Source organism: Halyomorpha halys, unplaced genomic scaffold, assembly GCF_000696795.3.
Source record: "Halyomorpha halys isolate HHAL.00 unplaced genomic scaffold, Hhal_1.1 Scaffold571.1, whole genome shotgun sequence".
Taxonomy (NCBI): Eukaryota; Metazoa; Arthropoda; class Insecta; order Hemiptera; family Pentatomidae; genus Halyomorpha; species Halyomorpha halys.
Genome location: NW_027113281.1, coordinates 139965 through 150625, shown reverse-complemented (window position 1 = coordinate 150625; position 10661 = coordinate 139965). Strand labels below are relative to the sequence as shown.

Sequence of the window (10661 nt, the reverse complement as noted above, 5' to 3'; positions counted from 1 at the left end):
TATGTGTAATTTATATATGTCTGATTACGGATTGATAAGTATGCTGTGTGAGATAGCAACCTAATGTATTTAGGCAGCATAGATAAATAAAGTATTTCTCTCTCTTTATAATACAGAATTAATTTGAATCTCCAGAAGATTGGTGATAGATATGATTCAAGAAAAGAACTAGTGACGGTTTTTTTTATTTTGTATAATCAATGATTACGTATTAGCTATGTTTAATTCAATCAATTGAAAAAATCAGTTTTATGTTGTAAATACATACACTTTAAATGTTGAGTAAAGATTATAGGGACAGGTGTATTATTATTTATGATTAATCTGTGTTATTGGTAGCCAACATAAATTGTTTGTGCCTGCTCAGCGGTTAACCTATGGAGAACCACTTATTTTTTGCAAAATATGTTGTCATGATTTATGGTGAATACACCAAGCTCTCTTGCCAATTTCCAATAACTTTTCATTGGGTCTGCTACAAGCTTTCTAAGGTCTGCACAGCTTTCTCATGAATGATGATTATTGTCCAGAACCCTCTTTCCTCATGAGGTTGATATCACTAGTTCTGATATCACCTCCTCACAGTCAGTTCAGATATAGCCTCTTCTTTTTTTGAATTACCTCATCAAAGAGGTTCTTTTGACAGTGAGAAACATAAGTATTCAATAATGGCAAAGTGTTACCATATTTCAAATTATAGTGTAGTGTTATGTTAGCCAATGACAAAACTGAAGGCAAGATGAGATCATTTAATTTACATATTAATTAAAAGTAGTCAAGGTATTTAAGTGTTATTAATCTTAGTTTGATTTAAAAAACAAACAGAGCATATCAGTGGATTAAAATATCCAAGAAAATGCAATCAGTCATGTTTATGAATCATCCTATTTTTTTGGGAAATATGTTTGAATAAATATTATCTAAACCAGGTTCTTTTTTCAATGACAAACAACTCATGATACTAATGTACCATGCATATATTGTCAAATGATCTTGGTGATGTACAGCCTGTTCCTTAGCGGATCAGAATTAACATTTCTTGAATTATATATGGTAAGTTTGTTAACAAGGTGATGTCTTGTCAAGACCAGTTGAAAATGTTGTATGTGTACAAATTCTTTTTCACTATCACACAACCCTATGAATTGAAAATTAAAATCTTCCTAAATTAATGAAAATATTATCATAATATTCAAAGTATAGTTTCCGGCTTTCAAGAAACTTAAGGAAACATGATCTTATTTGTTTAATCAACCAAAATCATTATATTAAAAAAATCCATGCCCCTTCTGCAGTATAAAAGTAATTTATTGTATTATTACTTATTAATAATAATAAAATTGTAATTATTAAATAAACTAGACACAATAGTATTGACTCATATTTTTCTATATGTTATAACACAGATATCGGCTGCATGATTATGAACCATACATAAATATGTATTTATGGACAAATAAATGAAATATTCACAAATATATAATTTACACTCATACATATATATTAAAGAAACATACAAAAATTTAAATTAACTCGATGCCTAATTAAATAAATTGAAAATGCACGGAAAATTGGAATTTATTAAAAACTGATTTTGATAGTTTCTTCTTATATATACAATTAGAACACATTATGATACTTTTTACACTTCATCATGTTGCATTAATTAATATAAAGTAAGAAATGTGCAAACATAATTCCTAGTTATTTAAAATATTCTTGTGCTTCAGTCAATACAACAGGGTGGTAGTAAATCATGTAATTTTTCCTGCAAATTTGCATCATCCAAACATCTCAGGTATGTCAGGTTCAGATGCAAATAGAAAATATGAATATAAAAAATTTATATCCTGTGTCTAATTGCACAATACTATGAATCAATATCTCATATTGCACAAATGATTCAGATTACAGGTGTTATTTCAATATCTAAAAGATCATTATCTCCCTAAATCACTGACTTATAGCAAAAGCATACTATTGTTTTAATATCAAAGTATCTCCATTTTTAAAAATAATGTAGTCTTCAATTCTATTTCTGGCAATTTTATGTACATATATCCTTATAATCATTGGGGTGAAAACTAGTTCTTACACTTTGCGGAGTATTCATTTTTTTACAATGTAATACTAATACATACAAAATACAAAATTTCAAAATGGAACATTGATTCACTAAATGAATAACAAATATTTTGCACCATTATCTTAATGAATTATTTATAGCTTAAATATTAGTTTTTTGTTTAAAATTAAATTCAGAGAAAATAAAGGACGGTTCTTAGTAAAATTATGTAATATGTTGATCGAAATAAATGTGTTCAAGATTTGTAAATCCATTACAAAACTTATTGTAAAAATTACAAGAAAAGAATTAAAAGTTACATAGGTAGGACCACGTGGTTAGTGAAATAACCGTTGGCTTGTCTTTGTTCCTTGGGTAGGTATAGGCGCCAAACCCGTAACGGTTTTTTTTTTTTTTGTACTCATTCTGTTAATAAATCATGTTGGTCTAACTATTTCGATAATCGACGTTTTATTAAACAATATTTAACCAACTGTTGCAAACTTGAACCTACAGCGACAAAAACATTATTATCTGTTATTTTAACTAATTGGTTATCGAGTTGCAATGGATTGTAACGATGACGTAACAAAAAAAAACTGAGCTGAAGCTCTTTTTTTTAACCATTTAAAATTTCATAATATTAGGATTTTATTTAAAAAAGATATTTTACGTTGCTTCTATTGGAAATATATTCTTTTCAATGGTAAACATATAATTATTTCTTAAAATTAATAAATGTATTGAAATAAAACAAAGCCTGTTTTAGATAAGAATGACATAATTACTTGAAACCTCTTCTTTTGCATGTGTTTTAAATGTTAAAATAAACATATGTCTAGTATCATCGAAAAACGGAGTCCACTCTAAAGCTTTGTAATTTTTTTTTTAATATTTAGTTATAAAGAATAAGTATGAGGTTCGCCATTTCTAAACTTCCTCTAAAATCGATTTTATTTACAGTGACGCAGCTGTATGGCCAATGAGCGCTGCTGTTTCATCACAACTAATGTTATCTTGAATCTGATTGGTCGAAGAGTTCTAGAACAGTCTGGAACGAGTCTCTTGGCACAAAACTAGCAGGAGTTCCGGATTTTCTTCACTTTGAGACAAGATTCCTAACAAGACGAACATTGCGTACAATTTTCTCAATTTTTTTATTATTAAATAAGGTAATGTTTTATGTATGCTTTACTGCTTAATGTAGTTATGTGAACAGTAGTGTTAGTTAGTATTATTTATCACGATGAAGTTATTTAATTTCTATGACCTTAGTCGCCATGTGCTTAACACATTTCATCAATTAGTGTAAACTTCTCAGAATATTAACAATAGTTTCGTTCTTACGTTGAATTGAATTGCTTATTAGTAATCTGGCAGTTATTATTAATTTCTTAAACCTTTAGAGGTTGTGGGCACATTTTCCATTTTTCCCCATTTTTTGAATGGCGTTGTTATATTGTTTAAAATGAGTTCTTATTGTAATTACATATTTTTTTCCTTGCCAACTCATTGTTTTCAGTGCTGGTGAATCATACATTTAAGGTTATTGATCCATTTTTTATAGTGACCTTGAGGTTTAAAATTTTTCCTCAAGTGATTTTGAAGAATAAGTTAGTTTTGTTTAGTAGCAACAATTCGTGTATTAATTTGTTAAATCATATTTTAATTTATAAATCATCTTTTAAATGGCACTGAATGTTGTAAGCAATTACCCTCTCCAAGGTCAAGGCAAGGTGATGACTTGCACTTAATGTAGATAATAAGCCCACCGCCCTTCACTTGAAATTACATATTTTTGTGCAAAACTTTAAATTTTGTAATTTTTATTCATTATACCATTTTTTATTCATTCATCTTTTACCATTCTAAAAACTTGATCTGTATTTAATATTTTAATTAATGTTTCTTATTTCAGATTTATAAAACAACGAAATGGCCAAAGCCCCAGCAGTAGGTATTGATTTAGGAACTACTTATTCCTGTGTTGGAGTTTTCCAACATGGCAAAGTTGAAATTATTGCTAATGATCAGGGAAATAGGACAACCCCCAGTTATGTTGCCTTTACAGACACTGAGCGTCTCATTGGAGATGCTGCGAAAAATCAAGTTGCTATGAATCCAAATAACACAATTTTTGGTAAGTTCTTTCTTGAATAAAATCTTGATTATCTGTTTGTTTTAAATAAGTAATTATAATTATCTTACTAGGTCAATGCTAAACTCATTTTCACCATGTTTTCTACTTTTTTAAAATTTGAATGTTTTTCTGGTCAAGCTTAATGCTTTTGTTGCACAAATACGACTATATAGGTACAATCTTGTCTAATAAATTAATGTAGATTATCCTAAATGTGGAGATTGAATTTCAAACAGAAATTGTATTTATAAATAGTTCACTATTAATTCAAATGATTAAGAAGTTTTGACTGCAATCCTGACCATATTTATCATTTCAAACAATAATCTTTGTATGTACTACATATTGAGAAATATTTCATGTCAAACTTGGCCATATTTTTCTTCTTTGTTTCTTTTAATTTTTTATGTTAATAATTTTATAATTAACAATTATAGATGCCAAAAGGTTAATTGGTAGAAGGTTTGAAGATCACACCGTACAGTCCGACATGAAGCATTGGCCTTTTGAAGTCATCAGTGATGGAGGAAAACCTAAAATTAGAGTACAGTACAAAGGAGAAAACAAGACCTTCTTCCCTGAGGAAGTAAGAATTCATTATGTTACCTAGATTTCTTGTAGTTTATTCTGTGATGTAATTAGTTAAAACTTTATTATGTCATTCTTTTTACTTGGGTGCTATCTATCCTTAGCTAGAAACTTGGTGACACTATTGCAGTATTGGATGAAAAGTTAAGATTCCTGACTAAAAGCTACTGTTGACAAATTTAAATTCTTCAATTTGTGACTAACACTTTATTCTAAGATAGATAGCAACATTAAATGGAAAGTATTAGTATTGGTTTTGGATAGGAAGTATTACTACCTCTGATATAATTTATGGGAAGTATAAATTCTGATATGTGACAGAAAGTATTGATTTCATAGTATATTGGAAAAGTTTCAATTCTTCAAAGTGTTCCCTGTTATTCTATTATATGAACTGATTTATATAAATAACTTAATTAGTCAGTCAATTCTGATTAAAAAATAATTTAAAGACTTACTAATCAAAGAAGTTACAGCTAAAATTGGTATGGACACTATGTCCATTTTTCAATGAACCATTAATGAGTTATAATTTTATCTACCGCAGTATTAGTTATATTTTCAGTTAGCATTCATTTTTTCCCAATTCAGGTAATGTCTATAATGCTTTTAAGTAGGTTTCTTGTTAGTTTTTTAATTTTTATGTAGCTGGCAACTCCTTTTGTAATAAGTTTGCTTCCCACATAAGCAGACTTCTCAAGAATTGCCTATATTAAATTTTAAGATTGTTCATAGTACCTTAATGAGTCCAATGCTTGTTAAGGCCTCCAGGCTATTCTACATTTTAATTTCTAAAGAAAAAAAAACATTAAAAGTACTGCATCATAGTAAGTTTTTCACTTCCTAAACTAAGTTATACTATATTGTTTAGTTCTTTACAATGAATTTTTTATTATTATATTCATGTAGTTTTATTACATTAAACATGTTTTATATTTTAAAAATTTGAAGTGGTTAGACAAGGGAACCTTATAAGCACATAAGTTGTCCTTGTTAGTTACTCATAACTCCAATTTTTCTGTTAGACATACTTCTTCCTTATTGAGTTAACCAAACCAAAGAAGAATCCCCTTTAATAGGTTGTAAAGGTTTAGGTTTTTGTTATGTGGGAAATGCTAATTTGGTTAGTAAGATTTTTTTTAGAGATATGATAAATAATTATTTTAGTTATACTTTTGGATTTTTTATTTAAGTTTCTTAGAACAATAAATAGTACCAATGGGATAAGAATATTTTGCTGAAACTCGTGTTTTAATTCTCAGACCTTTGTTTTATCCCTAACAAGTGCTATGGATAATACACACTGGATGGTGGTCTATTAAACATTTACTATTAAAAAGCACTAAAGTAAATTTGTTTTTTCGTCCTTATTTTTATTAACTGGACCATGATGATGTTTAACCACGACCATAGGACACTTCTGAATTTTATGATCTTATGAATCAACTGAGTCCGTTAATTGAATCTGTTATTTTATAAATGACTCATTTGTCATTTGTGATATTAATATTTTCATTGCATTTTTAGCCTTTTGAGTTCGCTAGTTGGGCATTTCCTTTTAGCAAAGGACTGATAAACCCAAGAACCGATCATTTGTTTTAGAAATGTGGGTTTGATTTTTGCTATTTCATTATTAGAAATAATGGTAAGATTTAAGTTTTTGTTTTCATCTAGGGTGTGGTCAAAGATTTATAAGAACTCTACTGTAATATTCTTGGATCTGCATGGTGGCTATTGGTTTAGTAGCTTCATCTCATATTAATTATTTTTAGATGTGAAAATATGTTCCTGTCTTACATCTCCAACCTTAATCTTATTTAAAATTAAATAATAAATAAAAACATTAACATATTAATGGTCATCGGGTATCTGGATTGTGGGTGTGGGTATCATGAAGTGGGTTGATAATCATTCGCCATCAAAATTTGTTTTAACTGTTCATTGTTTATGCAATGATTTTATATGTTGGCTGGGCTATGATGATGCTTCATAACCATGACCATAGGACACTTCTGAATTTTATGATCTTAAGAATCAATCTGAGCCCAGTTAATTTTTAACAAGTTTTAATGAATAAATTAAATGAATTTTTAAATTAAAGTAGTTAATTTAATCATTAAATTTTTAAATTTAAAGTAGTTAATTTAATAAACTATTAAATTGTCTGAGAGAATATATCAAAAAAATGTTTCCTTATTAAGACTGTAATATTAGGGACGTGACGACTGTGGGCTGGAGCCTAGGTTCCAGTGTGCTGTGGTAGGTTTGATTCCTACCTGGGGTAGTTAACATTTATTCTTCCGCAATCTCAAAAAGTGGATCTTTAAAAAAAAAAAATGAATACCAAGACAAAAGTAGTAATTAAAAGTTCAATATTTTAAACAAACTCTCTTTTTTTTTTTTTCCACAAAGTTTTACTATATTTTACTATTATTTTAGATTTCATCGATGGTTCTTACTAAGATGAAGGAAACAGCCGAAGCTTACCTTGGAAAGACTGTTACAAATGCTGTTGTCACAGTACCTGCATACTTCAATGACTCCCAGAGGCAGGCCACAAAAGATGCTGGAACCATTTCTGGCTTAAATGTTCTCCGTATCATCAATGAGCCAACAGCTGCAGCCATTGCCTATGGTCTAGATAAGAAGGTATACATTTATTGTTAATAATAATTTCTATTAGGTCAATTAAATAAAGCCCATATTAAAATGTTTGTATTTTAATAATAATATAATGTAATTTTCATTAAACTATTTTTATCTATTCTAATTAATAAGGTTTGACTTCTTTTATTTCTTCAAATTTATAATGTCGACCTTGCATTATTCCTTCATTCCTTCATGATGAATCTAAATGTGACCATAGGACTCCTTCTGAATATATGATTACAATTGATGTTCTGAAATATAATTTTTGTATTAAACATTCATATATCGAATATATCTTCCATTTTCTAATTTTCCCATTTTTAATTTCAGGGTTCTGGTGAGAGAAATGTTCTCATTTTTGATCTGGGTGGTGGTACCTTCGATGTTTCCATTTTGACTATTGAGGATGGTATATTTGAAGTCAAATCGACTGCAGGAGACACTCATTTGGGAGGTGAAGATTTCGATAACAGGATGGTCAATCACTTTGTCCAAGAATTCAAGCGGAAATACAAGAAAGACCTTACCCAAAATAAGAGGGCACTTAGGAGGCTGAGAACTGCATGTGAAAGGGCAAAGAGAACCCTGTCTTCATCTACTCAAGCTAGCATTGAAATAGATTCTCTCTTTGAGGGAACTGATTTCTATACTTCCATCACAAGGGCTAGGTTTGAAGAACTTAATGCTGACTTATTTAGATCTACCATGGAACCTGTAGAAAAATCACTTAGAGATGCCAAGATGGACAAAGCCCAAATTCATGATATTGTATTAGTTGGTGGTTCTACCCGTATTCCTAAAGTACAAAAACTTCTTCAAGACTTTTTCAATGGGAAGGAGCTCAATAAGTCTATTAATCCAGATGAAGCCGTTGCTTATGGTGCTGCTGTTCAGGCTGCTATTTTGCATGGTGACAAGTCTGAAGAAGTACAAGACCTGCTTCTCTTGGATGTTACTCCATTATCACTTGGTATTGAAACTGCCGGGGGTGTCATGACTGCTCTTATCAAAAGAAATACAACCATTCCAACCAAGCAAACACAGACATTCACAACTTATTCTGATAACCAGCCTGGAGTACTTATCCAGGTTTATGAAGGTGAGAGGGCTATGACTAAGGACAATAACTTACTTGGAAAATTCGAATTAACTGGCATTCCACCTGCACCACGAGGTGTTCCACAAATTGAGGTAACTTTTGATATCGATGCCAACGGTATTCTTAATGTGACAGCTATTGAGAAATCTACCGGTAAAGAGAACAAAATCACTATCACTAATGATAAAGGGCGTCTCTCCAAGGAAGATATTGAGAGAATGGTCAATGATGCTGAGAAGTACAAGGCTGAAGATGATAAGCAGAAAGCTGTCATTCAAGCTAAGAATACTCTTGAGTCCTATTGTTTCAACATGAAATCAACTGTAGAGGATGAAAAACTAAAAGATAAAATTTCTGATGCTGATAAGACAACTATTTTGGAAAAATGTAATGAAGTTATTCGCTGGCTAGATGCTAACCAATTAGCCGAGAAAGAAGAATTTGAACACAAGCAAAAGGAATTGGAAGCCATATGCAATCCAATAGTCACCAAATTGTACCAGAGTGGTGGTATGCCCGGAGGAATGCCAGGTGGTATGCCTGGTGGTTTTCCAGGCGGCGCACCTCCTAATGCTGGCGGTGCTGCCGGACCTACCATTGAAGAAGTTGACTAAACATTCCATGCAAATAAACACACAAATAACGCATTGTATAATTAATACTAGTTAAATTGCAATTTCATTTTCTTTCTAGTCAAGGGTCCTTCTAATGGCCTTAATATTTTTGTTTAAAAATATTAATATCAAATGTGTAACTTGTATAATAAGGATATATTTTTTTTTTTTTAATTTTTTTTTTGTTTAGTATCAATGAACTAGTTTTTTTATCTTCTGTATCAATGAATTATATTACAGTTACATTTAAATTAATTTTTTAAATAAAAATATAGCCTTTAGATATGCTTGATGATAATGTATACAGTATTAAATGAGCCATTATACTCTTAATTTAAATTCCATTTTAAAAATAATTGCATTTTGTGTGTAAATACTTGCCTGATATCAATTTTTTTATAATTCAGGCTGATTCCAATTTATGTTGCATTTTTATGATGAATTTTGTACCCTTGTTTGATAAATCTTGTGAATCTTGTTATGGTTAAACCTATTTTGGTATCCACCCTTTGGCTGTTTTCAAAATTGTGAATGAAACCTTTTTGGCACAAAATTATTAAAATAAATTATTCAGTAACATGTTTTAATTTTTTTATGTCCTTATTCTATTAAGTATGGTTTACTAAGTAAATCTTATTAGGTATTCTGTTTTTGAAGTTACTGGTAAGAGGTCTAGCATTAACTTTGTTTTTGGTTAAGTGAAAAGAAAATTTCTTATGTCATCCTCAATTTTTCAGCAGATAAAACATTAATAAAATTAAGATTAGTTATTTTACAACTTCACTTATTAAATTTTTTATCTAGGATACAATGGTTTTTAGTTCAAGCAGTTTATTTTGTTTCCTTTGTCAACAAATAAAACGAAATAAATCTGACTGAAGTGTCAGGACTGAGAAGTAGGGAGGGTTAATAAATGTACTAGCTTAAATGTGAGGTTTAATAAATTTGGAGATAATACTTAACATAACTTTTACAGTTACTGTAAAACCTCAAAGATTTGGATTACTGGAATTATTTAATATTAATTACTCAAAATGTATAAGTGAATGAAAAATCACTAATTTTTTTTTCTTTTGTGGGCCTGACTTCTGTTGGGAGTCCTTCACTGTCCCTGCTGTTATAATAGAATTGAGGGAAGGATGTAAATTATTATTTGTTTAACTTTAAAGATCTACTTTAAATTCTGCCATACATTTTTTTTTTATAAATTCCACTAAAAAATTGTAATTTATGTAATCTTAATTACAAGTAGTGTTAACCAGCCTACATTATATACTGAAAGAAAAATGTTTTGGACATTCAATATCCTTTAAAGAAGGGTATTTAACCTAAGTTGGTTAAGGTTATATAAATAAAGTAGTTCCACACTGGACCTCAACAAATACTTAAATATTGCTGGTAACTACTGAAAACTACTGTCAGGTATACCCAGCTTCTTCAAAGTGCTTACCCATTATTAAGTGGAGTAAACTAATGTGATTGAGTACTAGAAAATGTATGGGGTTG

The 10661-nt window shown here is 29.8% G+C and overlaps 1 protein-coding gene across 1 annotated transcript; it reads left to right on the top strand.

The window, feature by feature from the left end:
* Nucleotides 1-3028: 3028 nt before the first annotated feature.
* LOC106684331 (heat shock 70 kDa protein cognate 4) lies at nucleotides 3029-9734 on the top strand (the record flags this gene model as incomplete). Its single annotated transcript, XM_014426343.3, is given in 5 exon segments — nucleotides 3029-3237; nucleotides 3984-4205; nucleotides 4643-4791; nucleotides 7233-7442; nucleotides 7773-9734. Coding segments are annotated over 4 exon segments (1947 nt in total). The 3' UTR covers nucleotides 9156-9734.
* Between the last annotated feature and the right edge of the window lie 927 nt (nucleotides 9735-10661).